Genomic DNA, 17,901 nt, shown 5'->3' with positions numbered 1-17,901 from the left:
GGAAGTTATAGACTCTCCGTAGGCATCAGGGGTCACGGGTGACTTTGTTGGTATAAACACTCGACCTGCGCATGCGCGAGATGGATCATTCAGTGCTTAAGCACCGCCTCTGGCGGTCAGTAGGGATGAAATAGAATTGTGTTTTTCATCCTGTCACTTTCTTGGTATAGAAAACACGTTTTTACCGAAATTTGTCAAAATGGATTTATTGCGTTTTGGAACCAAACTCTTCATTTTTGGGAAAGCTGTTGTAAGAATAATAATAATTTTTAATTTTTTTACACCCCTAGTTGCTACTGCTAATGTACTTGTATTTTGTAATACATTTTATATATTTCATGCACATCTCTTTTATATCCCTGTACTTTTCTGTATTTACTCTAACGCTTGCTTTGATACAATATAGAATGGTGAAAAGCACTATAAAACTAATTTGAATTGATTTAATGCTGTTTAGTGATGGATGTGTTTCATGGTCGTTCATAACATGTTGTGTTGTCCGTTACAGGCAGCGTAAGGCACATCTACTTGTACCATCACAGTCAGGGTCATAAAGCTTTGTTTGGTCTGTTCATACCCTCCCAACGCAAAGCCAGCATCTTTGTTCTAGACACGGTAAGTGACATCTCCACTGTAAAAATCTGTCATCTCTATGAGGCCGTCCACATGGAGACCCTGTATGCGTAAAAAGTTTGTATCGTATCGGTGTTTCATCCAGACAGATTTGCCATTTTGGGAGACTGAAAGCGGGTCCCAGAGTGGATAAATCTGAGCATGACACCCTTATGGTTTTGTGTGTATATATTTTGTGATACAATGATGTCATCACCCCACGTCTCGACCCTAGTCAGACATTGCGTAACAGCATCAGCGACAACAATGCTGCACTACATGTTCCAAGTCATACTCCAAGTCTTCTCTGTTTTTAGTGTATCTCAGTTGCAGAATGACAGCACCACATACGGGTCTGGCATGTTGACTACATGGATTTGAGTCGGTTCCAGTGGTTTTGTGTGTATGCAGATAATTTTTTTGTTTTTTGAGACAACGCCATGTTTACGAACTTTACGAATAGGGAAAGCTCTGGCTTCGTGTGGAGGTGGCCTAAACCGATCAGAGATGTTTAAACAACAATGAAGGGGAACCAAAAGATGACTAGAATTGCTTATTTCTTTAAAAACTGTGGCGCACGTAATCTATGTTTATTTAATTAAATCAAGACCCTTTATTAAGTCCCCCTATATTGCTCAGTGGTAGAGCATTGTGTTACTGCAAAAGATTGTGGGTTTGAACCCAGGGGACACACATACTGATAAAAATGTTTACCTTGTAATGCACTGTAAGTTGCTTTGGATAAAGCATCTACCGAATCCATAAATGTAAGTTTAAGTGTAGTAACAAGGCCAAATTGTGTTTTTTTTTTCCGATTAAATGGCAGCTGTATAATCCTGTTGTTCATTATGGCCGTAGGTGCGTAGTAATCAGATGCCAAACCTGAATACGCTGTACAGCACGGAGCGCACCGCATTGCTGGAGAAGACCACAGAAGACCTTCTGCCTCCTGAAAAACATCTGTTTGAAGTCCGTGCTGAAAACGACATAAAAGCGATTTACCGTGCGCTGCAACGCATTCTGTTAAACTACAAGGTACGTCATTAGCCTCTTTCACACAGTAATTCTGGTAAATTACCATGAATTTACCAGAATGGATTTACCAGTAAATACAAAAATGTGCTGTTCACACATGCAGTGACGTTCCGTCTTTTTACCAGTAAGACATCATTCACACATCAGTATCAAAATACCGGTAAACTCGGAGAGAAAGCGGAAGTTACCTGTGGCGCGCGGCGGCGAGCTTCGTCTGTGTCGTATTTGTAAACGGCGGGTTATGACTTAATATCCACGGTCCGTATTTTGTTGTTTTCACATCTGTGGCAAGCGGTCGCGAAGTTGCTCGTGACCAAACAACATTGCGTTAGGCGGCGTCAAACGGATGCGCGTTTGCACAACAGGCTTCACAGATGGTGTGCTAAGGACATCTGCAATTTGGCAATTAGATGGTAAGCTGTTTTAAACAACTTTGGTGAAGAAATGTGGATGTTAACTTCAGGTGTGCTCGACTTTTAAGCAACATATGTGTGGAAACGTCCGTAAACAGTCTGGGGGAAACCGCGTCACCTGTATAAAAAACTTTCTGATTGGCCCGCCCGATCTGTCAGCGCGGTCTGACGTCATCTAAATGCCGGTAATGCTATATTTTTCGTTCACACACAGCGCTTACCGGCAAATTACCGTTAATCTTACAACCTGTCTTACTGGTAAATTGGGAGCACTGATTTACCGGAAAGGTTCTGTTCACACATGACATGTTAACTGCAATTTACCAGTAAATTACCAGTAAAGACTGTATGTGTGAAAGGGACTATTGACATGCTGTTTAATGAGCAATAAACACAACAGATGATGAATAACAGCCTGGCTTCTGAACTTGTGTACAGGAGGAACGTCGTGGGCCGACCCTGATTGCTGTTCAGTCTAACTGGGATCGCCGGCGACTGGCTGCGGGTATGACTGTCCTGGAGGAGTTTCCGGTGGTGCCGGTTCACGTTATGGATGAGATAAGCTACAATGTTCTGGACTGGCAGCGCCACGGGGCTCGTCGTATGATCAAACACTACCTTAATCTGGACAGCTGCCTCTCACAGGCTTTTGATATGGCCAGGTACAGCAAAGACCATTTGCAACCGGAGTATTAACCCTAATATGATTACTTTTCGATCCGGAAGTAAACCACAGTTGATTATATAAGGGCATTTAGCAGATGCTTTTAATCTGGATCAGGAAAGTTGGGTGCCCTTAGAGCCCTAAAATAATTAGGCTGGTTCTTTGTGCCTTTTATGTTGTTTAGAAATGTTTTATCTTAATGTATATTATTTATCCTTTTAGCTTTACTGTGACTGGGCAAGCAACATTTTTGATCATCAAATAAGCATCATTAACAAGAAAATGTGGCTGTTCATGTTTAAATGAACTGTCTGAACATTTCAGAGGTTTGAACAGGCAGTTTTACGGCTTAGTTTTGATGCATACTTAAACTAATATGTGACCCTGGTCATAAGGGACATTTTTTTTAGATTGAGATTTAGTATATACAGTACATAAGCTTTCCATTAATGTGTGGCTTGTTAGGATAGGAAAATATTTGGCAGAGATACAACTATTTTAAAATCTGGAATCTGAGGATACAAAAATGGAACTTAATCGTTACTTATCCCTAATAAGTCCCTTGGGGTTAATCTGACCCCCAAGCCACTTTTCTTTAGTTAAAAAAATGGTTCCCTTCATTCATTTATTTATTTATAAAATCAAATTTAAAAACAACCTAGGGTTGACCAAAGTGCTGTACAAATTAAAATGTTCAAGTAAAATTGCACATTACAAACATTTCATCTCAGTGGAATAAGATTTTGTGACTTTTCTAGACTTTGTCAATATTCATATTTAAAAGACTGAAGATGTAGATGTGTAAAAACATTTTAATAAACATAAAGAAATAAACACACATTCATGCACGCGCATACACCAACACACAAAGGTATGACTGCATTTTTTTATAGAATTTGGCAAAAAACAGCCAGACACGCACACAAAGACAGTCACACACAAACACGTGCACAGACACACACACTTGCATTCAGTCAAATTTCTATGGCATTTTGTAAAAAGGGCATTTCAAAATGCATCAAAAACTACAAAAAAATCTACTATTTGAAATAATATTTATGTTTAATGTCCTTTCTAATGTTTATATATACATAAATTCGTAGAATGTTTCACTAAAGTAGTGATGTGAGCAGTTGGCCACATCCAGTGAAATGAACGAGTCTTTATGGGCATCTGCTGGTCGAAATGATTTATTTCCTAAACTGTAATTCTTTTATATATTTTTTTCTAAACACCAGATAGCTGAATTCAACACACAACATCTAGATCAATATGTAAGGAATGGTTGACGACGGGCCATTGAATTATAAGAAAATAATGCACACCAAGGTGGTAATGCGGCACGACGCGAAGCGGAGTGCCGTTACACCGCAGGTGTGCATTATTTTCAAATAATTCAAGGGACCGGAGTCAATTATTCCTCTTATACCACGGTTACCACAAACATTGCTCTGGTGCCTATTTTTAAGACATTTGAAAAGTTAGGTGTGCGGTTTACAGAAAAATAATCAACACCCATAGAACATTTCTCAGCCAATCAGAATGCAGCATTCGACAGACCCGTGGTATAACTAAAAACAATTTAAATCAAATTTGGATCATAATTTGTGAATTTTTCATAAAAAATTAATATTTTACATGCAAGCTAATGGTGTAGTTGATGAATTTAGTGGTTAACGGGTACAAAAGTACTTCATATCTCCCAAAACACAGATAATGTATAGATGGGAAGTAAACAAAAAATGATATATTATTTGTATCATTAAAAATGTATATATTTTTGTAATCACTCTTTTAATTTCTGGGGTCATTTTTACCACTGAGGAACTTAAAGTATACAGGAAAATGGGGGCTTATGAGGGTTAAAATCCAAAAGTTTTTATCATAAAAGAAAAATGTATAGTTTTGACTAGAGCTGGGCAAAAAAATTTATTTTTCGATTAATCGGGTTTTTAAACGTGGTCAATTCAGAATCGAGAGCAGAATATTACATATTTTTTTCTGCAAACATTGAACGTAAGATTAACGTTAATCAAATTACTAGTCTTCTTCACTAGATGTCACCCTCTTTTTGCCTTGCGCAATTTTACCAAGGAGCCTGTTATTCTTTCATTCAGTGCTTAAAATGGCGGTTTTAGGTGCTTCATGCCACCTTCACATAAAAAGTAAGAGGGATGGAAGCATTTTAGATTTCGCAAGCAAGATGACAACGTTAGTGTTGTGGCTTTAAATGTCTTTTTATTAATTACCCACTTGTAAACTTCTGTTCACTGTCATTTTTTATTAATATAGTATTCGTATTTAATCTATATTCATTGAGTTGAATCGAGAATAAAAACCGGCCCGAGAATCGTAATCGAAAATCGAAATTGAATCGATTCGATAGCTTGTGAATCGAAATTGAATCGATTAGGAACATCTGAATCGATACCCAGCCCTAGTTTTGACCCATACAATGTATTGTTGGCTTAAGACTGGTTTTGTGTATACATACAGTATAAGTTGCATCTGAAAATTGCAAAATATTTTACATCATTCAGCATTTTGAAACATCAAGAACAAATCAGTGTTTTATAATATGAAAGCATGCACTGATTGCACTCAAAGATTTGATTGGCTTTAAAGCATAATCAATTTGACCTCTGTGCCCTGAAATGGCCTGTGTTTGTTTTCAGGTATTATCACTTACCTGTAGGAAACCTGCCTCAGGACGTTTCTATATTTGGGTCGGATCTATTTCTCGCACGTCATTTGAGAAAGCACAACCACCTGCTGTGGCTGTCACCTACGGCACGGCCGGACCTCGGGGGGAAAGAGGCTGACGACAGCAGACTGGTGATGGAGAGTGATGAGAGAGGGTCCATGGAGATCAACAGTCAGGGCTGCTACTCTACAGGTAAGCAAAATCAGTCGAGTACAATGATGTACGAGATCAGACATGTAGAGACTGTGTACGACAATACTGTATTTATTGCAAAAAGATTTATGACCCAGTCTTTAAAAACCTTTTAATGACACTTCTATATAAAGTTATCCTACATAATGTAAAGAACATTCATTATTATATTATAAGACCGCCTGGATTTCATAGTTATTGGTTCCTGTTGGTTTTTCCAGTATGTGTGGAGTTGGATATTCAGAGTTTGGCGGTCAACACCATTCTGCAGTCCCAGCATGTGAACGACATGGAGGGCGGGGCCAGCATGGGCGTCAGCTTTGATGTCATTCAGCACGCGTCACTGGAGGAAATGATGTCAGGAAATCAGACAGCAAATGCAGTGGCCAGCTATGACGAGACCGCGCTCTGCTCTAACACGTTCAGGTATACAGAATAAACAAGATGGTATATGCACACTGACTTAAAGTCATTCAATGCAAACGTTTCCTCTGAATTCTCCATCCGCATGCAGGATTCTGAAGAGCATGGTTGTGGGATGGGTTCGAGAGATCACGCAGTATCATAACGTCTACGCTGATAATCAGGTCATGCATTTTTACCGCTGGCTGCGATCTCCGAGTTCACTACTGTACGACCCGGCGCTGCATCGCACCCTTCTCAACATGATGAAGAAAATCTTTTTACAGTGAGTGGGGCTTACATAACTACTTACTTTAAAGGGACACTCCACTTTTTTAAAAAATATGCTCATTTTCCAGCTCCCCTAGAGTTAAACATTTGATTTTTACAGTTTTGGAATCCATTTAGCTTCTCTCCAGGTCTGGCGCTACCACTATTAGCTTAGCTTAGCACAATCCATTGAATCGGATTAGACCATTAGCATCGCGCTCAAAAATAACCAAAGAGTTTCGATATTTTTTCTATTTAAAACTTGACTCTTCTGTAGTTACATGGTCTACTAAGACAGACAGAAAATTAAAAGTTGCTATTTTCTAGGCAGATATGGTTAGGAACTATACTCTCATTCTGGTGTAATAATCAAGGACTTTGCTGTCTTAACATCATGGCTGCAGCAGGCGCAATGATATTACGTAGCGCCTGAAAGTAGTCCCCTTGGTAACTTTCAATAGCAGGGGACTATTTTTTGGGAGCTACGTAATATAACTGTGTCTCCTACAGCCATGTTACGGCAGCAAAGTCCTTGATTATTACGTTGGAATGAGAGTATAGTTCCAAGCCATATCATCCTGGAAAATCCCAACTTTTAATATTCCCTCTGTCTTAGTACACGATGTAACTACAGAAGAGTCAAGTTTTAAATAGGAAAAATATCGAAACTCTTATATTTATTTTTAGCACGATGCTAATGGTCTAATCAGATTCAATGGATTATGCTAAGCTATGCTAAAAGTGGTACCGCCAAACCCGGAGATCAGCTGAATGGATTCCAAAACGATAAAAATTAAATATTTAACTCTAGGAGAGCTGAAAAATGAGCATATTTTTTTTTTTAAAGTGGAGTGTTTCTTTAAAAAAAGTATAATCCTTGTAACAAATGTGTTCATTTCAAATGAGATTGCAACCCAAGTCATATCAGTGGTTTATTGAAAGTTTTTTAGTCTACAAACATTTGGAGCTGGGCAAGTCATGGATAAGAACCAAGTTTATAAATACATTCTTATGTGTTGCTTAATTTATTTATTTTTTTTTAGAAAAATGAGAATTCTGTCATTATTTTCTCACCCTTTTTGTTGTTCTAACCCTGTCTAAATTTCATTGCTTTGCTGGACACAAATGAAGATATCTACATAACAGATCTGAGGCACCATTCACTTCCATAGTATTATTTTTTCTTACAATGGAAGTCAATGAGTGCGTTTACATTCACAGTCTTGCACTGATTATGCTTAATAAACTGATAGCACGTGGGGTCATGTAAACACGTAAAACTTTTTCTTTTTTCTGGGAAAGCCCATAAACGGCGTAAGCAAAAAAAACGATCGGCACAGGTAGTTTTTTGCTCATTACCCCAATTTGGCGTGGCATGTTAACATCTTAACCGGCTTTCTCACGGTTTCGTCCATGTGCGCATATCTCCGATTGTGAAAGATAAATGTCACACACCGAAGTAAGCGCAATGTAACGCATAAAAGTCTCCGTTCGATCAAAGCAGTTGGCAGAGAAACTGGGAAAATAGAAGCTCATGTTACATTTACAGGTTCTGCAGACACGAGAAGAGATACAACAGTATAGCTTTAGACATATATGCCGTCAGCTTTTTGAACGACTGTAGGCGGTGACGTCACTGCCTGCGAGATACCTGACAATTCTCCAAGTCCCATGTAAACGCAGTTGTCTGCATAGCCGGCTTATTGATTTGCATGTAAACGCATGAAAACAGTTTTCTACAATAAGCAAGTTTTTGCTAGTTATCTGTTTATTCTGTGCATGTAAACGCACTCAATGTGTGCCCCATATCTGCTCGGTTCAGTGAACTATCCCTTTAAGAGGACAAAAAAAGATACACTTTATATTTTTACACCTTAACGTGTTTGAAACCCTTCAGGCTTGTGGCAGAGTTCAAGCGTCTGGGATCGTCTGTGATCTATGGAAACTTCAATCGTCTCATTCTCTGCACCAAGAAACGAAGCATTAATGACGCCATTGCATACGTGGAGTACATCACTAACAGGTCAGTTGTATGGTGTCAATGCAATTACATTTTTTTTTTTTACAAATGAAGGCTCCTTTATTCAATATTTGATCTTGTGTATTAGATTACTAGGATTCATCTCTCAATCTGTCTGTCTTGTGTCTGGTAGCATACACTCACGGGAGATCTTTCACTCTCTGTCCATCACATTCTCACGCTGTTGGGAATTTCTGCTGTGGATGGATCCCGCTAACTGTGGAGGAGTGAAGGGGAAACTGCCTTCAAGTCTTCACTACGGAGAGGTGAAACTGGTTGTTGGGAATTAGACGTATGGCTTCATTTGAATCATTCCTGTTTCACTGAAACTTTTACACCCGATTTAGGATGGCAATGAAACAAGCAAAAAGAAAGCTAGAGCGGAAGATGATGGAAGCGAGGATGAGGATGATGAAGAAGAAAACAAGGGAGAAGATGAGGAACAGGATGGTGACGGAGAAGATGTCGAAGACTTGATTGAAAGTAACTGGAACATCATGCAGTACCTTCCTCAGACAGCGTCTTGTCAGAAATACTTCCTCATGATCATCTCGGGTAATGACTTGTGGTTTTGCTTGTTGTTTTTACTATTAAACATTTAGGGGTGGTTTTCCGGACAGTGTTTAAGTCTAGTCCCAGACTAAAATGCGTATTTGAGTTGACTTTAATTGAAAAGAGCTTGCACTGAGATGATTTTGAACACATCATGGCCATTGTTTTGTCTCAAATGCATACCAGTAATGCTTTTTGTAAGGTATGCTTGTAAAAACAACTTAAATGGCCGAAAATAGCTAAGGACTACTTTTGGTTTAAAGGAAAACACCACCATTTTTTTATATTTTACTACGTTCTTACCTTAACTTAGATGAATTAATACATAAATATCTTTTTTAAATTTGTGCACTTCATCTTTGTACAACGCCTCGTAAATGTGTTAGCATTTAGCCTAGCCCCATTCATTCATATGGCTCCAAACAAAAGTTTTATTTTGTGCCATAATACTTACTTGTGTAACTACTCATGTAACAGTCTTTAAATAGGGAAAACATGGAAGTGTTTGGTGGCTTCTAAATTCATCCCTGTTTGGAGCCATAGGAATGAATGAGGCTAGGCTAAATGCTAACATATTCACGAAGCACTGTACAAAGATTACAAATGCACGCATTGAAAAAAGATGGGTATGTATTAATTCATATAAGTTGAGGTAAGAACATAGTAAAATATTGAAAAGCGGTGGTGTTATCCTTTTAATCTAAACCCTGTTGTCTTAAAGTTTGTGCCAACTTCTCACTGTTGTTGTTAACATGTACTTTAAAACGGTTGAAACAATAGTTCATTGCTCTCTGTTAAAATTGTTTACTTGCAGCCTATATTGCTGCTGTCTATCATAGCATGAGGCAGGAGCTTCGGAGGAACGCCCCTGGTGCCACGCCCATAAAGAGGCGGGGTGGGTCCCAGGTATCCCAACAGCCCACTGGGGATGTCAGTGCACTTCCTGGTAAGACGTTAAAAGACTTATTTTGCTTTGACTTTTACACAAATCAAATTACCACATAAAACGTATAAATGATAAATAAAATAATTTAATGATAGGGTTCAAATATACAGGGCTCGAAATTGCGACCATTTTGGTCGCATATGCGACCGAAATTTAATCTGTGCGACCTTAAAATATATTTGGGAGCATTTGTGCGACTGCCCATTTTGTTGTGACACGAGTTGATTGTGATCCTGCATGCTGGCGCTGTCCCAGGTTCAGTGTTCTCTCCAACGATACATAACCAATCAAATTTCACCATTAGGTTCTTGCGTTTAATGAAGACCGCAGATTGGCTAATTTGAGCGTCAGTCATTCCTTGTTGCCGTGAAGCGCGGAAATGTGAAAAGACGAACGCGTCGCGAGCATGACGAGAGCGAGCCGATTACAGCCAAGGTTTAATACTGTATTTTTTGACGACGATCCTGATTCAAATGTAACTCCACCACCGGAAAATACGAGTTGACGTTAAACCTTTGAGAGAGAGTGGCTTAAAGATTTCGAGTGTCTCCGCTATGAAAATGTAACTTACTGTGTTTACTGTAAATCCTGTAAAACGGCGTTAATGGTGGAATCAAAACATTTTAAGCGCCAGACGTACCTTGCTTAAACATGGCGAAAGTGCCAAAAACACAAGACGTGTCATGACAAATGTGTTTATTATTGATGGAGACACCGAGCTGTCTGTCAAAGTGTGTTTGATGGTGTATGTGCGCATGCGCTGGTGAATGGACATTCGACAAACATCCTTGTGGTCCATGTTGCTGTGGAATACGACAATGCTGATGGTTTTTGTTGTATTTTTTAAAACATTGCCTATTTAGTAGTAAAAGCATCCTGGTAATGCAGTTATCAATACCAATATATATTAGCCTTCTATATTAGGGTCACTTTTGTAATGTCACAATTAATCAGTGTTTTACGTGTTTGCTAGATTTTCTATGTAATCTTAATCATGTTACCTGTAATTGTTAAATTATTATTGCTGCAATACTATTTCAACAGCATTTGGGTATTAATTTAGGAATTTATGCAGCAAAAAAAAAAAATAGAAGACCAACTTTTAAATGCTGGCCATAGGACGTGTAAAGCCCGGTGGTGGTGTTTTATTTTTAATAAAATAAATCTATTAACATTTACATTGTAGTTGTGGTGCTTTTAAATTTTTGATGGATGTGCCTACATTTTTGCTGGTGCTCCTAACTCTTTAAAGTTGGGAGCACCAGTGCTACCAAATAAAAAAGTTAATTTTGAGCCCTGAATATACATTTTATGTTGTATAGAAATTTGAAAGACATAGCCATTATACTGAAACGATTGTTTTGAATAGCTTATAAATCTCTGTATTACACTGTATTAACATATACTTGGTTTCTTGTCTCTGTCGCTATGTCAGGTTTAATTACGTTCTCCCAGGAGTACGTGTCAAGCGAACTGACACAGAACTTCTTCACCATCACGCAGAAGATTCAGAAGAAGGTGTCGAGCACCCGAAGTGTCACTCTCCCATCTGAGATGTTTCCCGTTCTTCCTGGTTCCCACCTGCTCCTTAATAACCCCGCGCTGGAGTTCATCAAATACGTCTGCCAGGTGAGTGCATATACAAGTCGCTCAGGTGTTGCCATAATGGGGACCGGGACATATTATGAAAATCGGACTTTTTCCATGTGTAAGTGCTATAATTGGGTCCCCGGTGCCTCTATCAACCTAGAAAATTTGAAAAAGATCAACCCAGTAACTTAGTTTTCGAAAACCATTCTCTGCAAGCATGTGAAAAAATTTGGCTCCCCTTGTGAGGTCAGAAGGGGATAATTATCTCTTAATCTGCACTATCCAACTAACGCTATTTAGTGCAGGGATAAGCTCATTTGCATGTTAAAGGAAACACCCAAAACGGCAGATTTTTGCTCATATCTACAAAGTGACAATTTTAACATGCTAATAAATTATCTATATTGTATTTTGAGCTACAACTTCACAAACGTAAAGGGGGACACCAAAAGATTTATTTAACATCTTAAAAAAGTCTTATGAAATGTCCCTGTCTGAAGATCTTACACTTGTTTTACATCACACACAGGTGCTTTCTCTGGATGCTAACATCGTCAACCAGGTTAACAAGTTGAAGCGTGATCTATTGCGATTGGTCGACGTTGGAGAATTCTCAGAGGACGCACAGTTTCGTGATCCCTGCAAGTCTTACGTCCTACCTGAGGTCATCTGCCACCAGTGTAACTTCTGCCGTGACCTCGACCTCTGCAAAGACCCTGCGGTAGCCCAGGTATGTCCACAACTCTTAATTTGAAATGTTGTTGTTACATTTGAACCTTTACATATGTTCTGGCTTTTGCTGTCATGTGATTAACCACAATCAATGAATAAATATGTTTTATAATAATGTCTCTCAATTTCCATGCAGGATGGTTCGGTTCTTCCTCAGTGGTTTTGTTCGAATTGTCAGGCCCAGTATGAAACCGAGTCTATAGAAATGGCCCTGGTGGAGGCGCTACAGAAGAAACTCATGAGTTACACGCTACAAGACCTGGTGAGGAGTCTTTATTTAATGGATGCTCTTGAACAGCATTTAATTAATAACTGAGGCTATGACATGTTATGTTTTGGGGGGAAAAAAACTATTTTTATTACAAAGCATTCATGTGTATCTATCTGATGTGTACTGTGAATTGAAAGTCCGACACTCCAAACAATCGGGACATTGCTCTGTTGGTTCGAACCGCCTGCGTTTGGCTGATCACAGGAACTGTTTGGAAACATAATTTTTGCCATTTGGGCTTGCACAAAGGACACACTTTATATACATGTCTCTTTATTCATGTCAACATGTGCTGTGACCACGGACCCACAGTTCATTTTAACTCCTCTCTTTTTTTTAGGAATGTACCAAATGCAAAGGGGTGAAAGAAGCAAACATGACGCTGTACTGCAGATGTGCTGGGGATTTTACTCTCACCTTCACCACAAAGGTAACTGAGCTGCTTTTAAGACAGGGTTCCTACGGGGCCTTGAAAGTTTGTGAATTTGGGGGAGAAAATTCAAGGCCCTGGGAAGTTTTTAAAAATATGCATACATAGATACAGGTCATTGAAAGTGCTTGAATCTATTTTATGCAAGTTTTCTGGAAAAAATCCAAATTATTCCCTGTATAGTGTAGGATAATATCATAAAAATTCTAGACTTTTTAAGCACACGTGCTAAACTGTTCTCTTTAAATACTTATATCTTCTGTATGCAAATGTTGATTCATACCAAAATGCTTTTTTGCATAGTTGTGTTTGGCACATGAAAACATCTCGGGTTACGTATGTAACTGTTGTTCCCTGAGAAGGGAACGAGATGCTGCGTCTCCCCTGCCATACTTCCTGCGTCCCTGTAACGCCATCTTTGGCGATATTTAAGATAGCGATATACTTTCTGGCACCCACATCACCCTGTCTTTGTCATTAAGCCTCACCATTGGTTGAATTTGATATAGACATTCAGACGCACTTACCCCTGGAGGTGTCTCCAAAGTGTCACCGCAGTGAAGCAGGGCGAGTTCCCTCGAAGGGGAACTGTAACAATGTATCTTAAAAGGTAACATAATGTAACCTTGCTCTCACTTGAAATGTGTCTCCACATTTAGTCCTTGAATCTCATAGATCCCCCATGTTAAAATGCCCAACTTTACAGCAGAAATAAATATTTACAGCCTGGTACAAAAAGCGTTTTTGGTCCAAATTTTTTTCCTTCATGACAACTGTAAGGGGAATATTTTGTAACTCGTCATCCGTTTAAATTATGCCTGTTTAAATTAAGCCTTAACTCTTTCCCCGCCAGTGTTTTTAACAAACGTTGCCAGCCAGCGCCAGCATTTTTCATGATTTTCACAAAAGTTTAATGCTTTCCAGAAAATGTTCTTCTTCAAATATATAAACAAACGATATATTAAATTAAAGAACAGACCTTCTGCTTTAAAAAAAAAGTTTAATCTTACCTTCATTAGTTCTGTTTTTATCACCTCTCAAATATGGGTAGATTTCTTCAAAAACACCAAATTTAGATCAAAAAGCTGAGATAATTATATTTTTGTGAAGGACTTTTGAATGATATCAGATGCAGAGCGATCTTTAACACATACACCGAGTTCTGTCTCTTTCACGTGAGGCATTACTTCCAGGTTGTATAAGTTGCATAATAGCGGTGTTGCGGAAAATCTGAAATTCTCGTCATTGGCAGAAAAGCGTTTTCTCTTAATTAACAAGATAACTCGTCAATGGCGGGGAAAGAGTTAAAGTTCTGCATAATTAAGGGTGTGGCCACTTGAGTGACGGGTGAACTGCCACTGCTGTCACTATTGTCTAGGTACGCAGCGTAGTTTCAGCAACTAATCACTTCAGCTTCACCCACGTCCCCTCTCTTTACCCATTTTTGGCTATTCGCTAGTAATGCGCAGTGACCCGCTGCCAAGATGGCGATGGCAGCCCCCGCTAACTATAGAGGGTATGCATATGACATTACCGTCGGCGAGAGGGACTGCGGTTACGCCCACTGAGTGGCAAAAGACAGAGCGGCAGCATTTAAGTACAGCGTGACATCAACGAAAATGCGTCGAAATGAGAAACGGCTGTTGTGCCATAGACTGTACTTAACCGCTTAACAAGATTTCAGAGCTATCGTTTTACAGACTGCCAAAAAAACACCGAAAGGAGAAATAAATAGTTCAGCATAAAATTGTTCATGCCAAGTCCACAGACCACAGGTGGGTTGATAAGTTGCTAGGGTCACTATCAAACAGAGGTTTTAATTTCTACTTAAAAGTATTTTTCAAGTATTTGTATTTTATCAGTGTTTTTCTTTGGAAAACATACATTCCAAAGCATATTATCATCATTTTACTATTTTACATTTCATAAATACACGTTTTTGTTTTACATTTAATATGTAAGTACATTAACATACTTTTACTCAAGTAAAATTTACACAATTTTAATGTAATTAGGTATTAAATAAATTTTAATATGCAATATAAAAGAATACACAGTATGATTCTATGCTTTAGAATGTAGTGACGTAAATTTTTTCCCAATACAAACATCCTAATAAAGCACAGATGCTTGAAAAATGTAATTAATGTAATTAAGTATTGTCCACCTCTGCTATCAAGTCCAAAAAAATTCAATTTAAGTTGATAATAGTCAGTTTTAATGGTATTTTCGCAGCAGCCCCTATAAAAAACAGCCATTTTGTTGCACGTTTTGCCACTCAACCGGGCGATCTCTCGGGTGGTCACGTGGAAAAGTGACGTCAATGCATACCCTCAATTGGCTTCAGAAAAGCTCGTCACAAACCTATGGGTGACATCACAGACACTACGCCCATCTTTTAAATGTTGACGCTATTCACCTTTAGCAGATACACGGTCTTACAGCAAAACAAACCGAAAATATTGAAAATGCATTGTGAACTTACAAATCTTTTGTTTGTTTGGTCTTTGTGTGTACAGAGCTTCTCCGAGCAGGTGGAGGTGTTCAGGAACATCGCCGCTCACTATAACATGAACTTTCTGCTGGAAACTATTGACTGGGTACTTGGTATGAACACATAGACACCTGATAAACTGAAATAGTTTATTACTATTTGTATATTCCAAAACGAATTTGAAAGCGTGTATAGTACAGCAATGTTATTGATAAAATATGTGGTTATTTGGAATGCTTGAAACATAACTGAGAGAGATTGTGTTTCTCAAAACCGTAAAGTGCTTTTTATATTTTTGTGTTTAATAAATATTTCTGTATATGAAGAATCCATTATTGTAAATTGTTTTCCGTCATTATTCCCAGTCACTGAATGGAAAAGCTGATTTTTATCTTTATGGTTTCTAATTGATTTGAGAGATATTTACAGTAAAAGCTGTTGTTCATAGTGGCATGCAATTAATTTTATGGCTGTAGTCCAATTGAGTATAGATTTTTTTTAGATCATTTATGATATTAAATTAAAAAAATATAGACTTTAGGTGAAGTAACTGCATATGGGAGTATTTTAAGGTGAATTAACCAATAATTACCCAGTTTAACTGAGATTAGAAGAGCATGGATATATTAGAAGTAGGGCTGACAAAAGATTAATCGCATACAAAATAAAAGTTTGTGTTTTTTAAATACATACAGTACTGTCCAAAAGTCTTTGGCCACCATGCCTACCATTAGATGTTTTTTTTGTTTTTTAGGTTGTTTTTGCAATTGTATAGTGATCATATATAATTATTTCTTAGACTTTTTATTAGAATACAACCAGAAAATACAAGAAATGTGTATGTAGTATTAAAAACAGTATAAAAGTATAAGCTGAAGTGTTAAGTATTTAGGGTAAAGTCCCCTTCCACTTCAGCAAGAGCAGGCAGCTGCAGGATCTCTTAAACCTAAATGAAATAAATCCTAATTTCTAATTTTAATCAAATGACTTCAGGACTTCAGTCTTCTCAAAAAGCTCAAGATGTGTTTCGTGCCAACAGAGGTCACACTAAATACTGACTGATGCCTGAAGAGGACAATTAGTTCTGAAAATTGTTTTGTTTTGAATTTTGTATACATATTTCCTGTATTTTCTGTTTGTATCTTAAAAAAAAGAGTGAAAAAATAAATATGGATGGACATTAAAACTTTGCTAAAACAACAAAGCTGGTGATGGTGGCCTAAGACTTTTGCACAGTACTGTACATGCATGTTTGTGTATTTATATTAGGGTTGTGCCGATATCATCGAGAGACATCATCGTGATGCCACACCCCCGCCCCACTCCGCTGCAAGTCGACACACACTAAATCTCTTCTGTAGACTACAGTTAACCTAAAATCTTTGCAGGAGTTGGTGTATAAATTAAATAAAAAATATAACTGGCTGCTCCCCGCTCTGATGGAGTACGGCACATATGCACAGATATTTATGTGCAACCTATTGGAAAGCGCGGAGGAGTCATTTGGTTAGTAAAATAACGAATTATAGCTTTTAAATAGAGGGGAAAAAATTATGTAAAGAGATATTTAAAAAAAGTGCACAACTCTTCTTAAGTGGAATAAAGCTACTTTTTCCCTTTATGTGCATCCTATTGGAAAGAGTCATTAGTTGGGTTAGTAAAAGAACGAAATTATATCTTTTAAGTACAAAAAAGTATTTATGTAAAGATATATATTAAAGTAAAAAGTGCACAACTTTTCTTAAGTAAAATAACGAATAATAATGATATAATAACGAATAATAAAAAAAATGTAAATACCCCCCACCTAACGATATCATCCATCCATCCGTCCGTCCGTCCGTCCATCCATCCATCCATCCATCCATCCATCCAGGAAGTGCTTCTGGACCAGTGTTGTTTACATCTTTTGAACTGGTCTATATACACACAAAATAATTACACACAGTGCGCACACACACCCATATTATGCAAAAACAAACTTTTATTTTGTATGCAATAAATCGTGATTAATCTTTTAACAGCCCTAATTAAAAGGATCAATAATATGTGACCCTGGACCACAAAACCAGTCATAGACAAATTTATAGACCATTTGAATAGTTTAATAAATAAACTTTCCATTGATTTATGGTTTGTTAAGATATTACAATATTTGGCTGAGATACAACTACTTGAAAATCTGGAATCTGTGGGTTAGGGATGCATGACGAATAATCGCGAATAATCTATAACAGAATAAAAGTTTTTGTTTACATCATATATATGTGTGAACTGTGTATAATGTGTGCATATTTATATATACATAATTATTATACACAGTTCACATACATAAATAATGTAAACAAAAACTTTTATTCTGCTATAGATTAATCGCGATTAATCGATAAGAAAATTGCATTTAAAGTTGTTAAAGGAATAGTCTACCCTTTTGTCATATTAAACTATGTTATTACCTCAACTGAGACAAATTAATACATATCTATCTTTTTTTCAATGCGTGCACTGTAAAGTGTGTCGTGAATGTGTTAGCATTTAGCCTAGACCCATTTATTCCTATGGTACCAAACAGGG

General features: G+C 37.8%; 1 protein-coding gene across 1 annotated transcript in view; it reads left to right on the top strand.

The window, feature by feature from the left end:
- The window catches only part of pole (polymerase (DNA directed), epsilon), a 47,390-nt gene extending 31,721 nt beyond the window's left edge, over positions 1–15,669 (top strand). Inside the window, exons 35-49 of the mRNA XM_055198448.2 lie at positions 509–615; positions 1,471–1,647; positions 2,499–2,722; positions 5,400–5,620; positions 5,842–6,046; positions 6,135–6,308; positions 8,190–8,315; positions 8,446–8,578; positions 8,660–8,867; positions 9,679–9,810; positions 11,246–11,439; positions 11,930–12,130; positions 12,269–12,394; positions 12,744–12,833; positions 15,353–15,669. Coding sequence (XP_055054423.2) covers positions 509–615; positions 1,471–1,647; positions 2,499–2,722; positions 5,400–5,620; positions 5,842–6,046; positions 6,135–6,308; positions 8,190–8,315; positions 8,446–8,578; positions 8,660–8,867; positions 9,679–9,810; positions 11,246–11,439; positions 11,930–12,130; positions 12,269–12,394; positions 12,744–12,833; positions 15,353–15,454 — 2,420 coding nt within the window. The 3' untranslated portion in view covers positions 15,455–15,669. The remainder of the gene's footprint in view (positions 1–508; positions 616–1,470; positions 1,648–2,498; positions 2,723–5,399; positions 5,621–5,841; positions 6,047–6,134; positions 6,309–8,189; positions 8,316–8,445; positions 8,579–8,659; positions 8,868–9,678; positions 9,811–11,245; positions 11,440–11,929; positions 12,131–12,268; positions 12,395–12,743; positions 12,834–15,352) is intronic.
- Positions 15,670–17,901: the final 2,232 nt, after the last annotated feature.

Source organism: Misgurnus anguillicaudatus, chromosome 22, assembly GCF_027580225.2.
Source record: "Misgurnus anguillicaudatus chromosome 22, ASM2758022v2, whole genome shotgun sequence".
NCBI lineage: Eukaryota > Metazoa > Chordata > Actinopteri > Cypriniformes > Cobitidae > Misgurnus > Misgurnus anguillicaudatus.
This window is presented reverse-complemented; position numbering and strand designations above follow the sequence as displayed.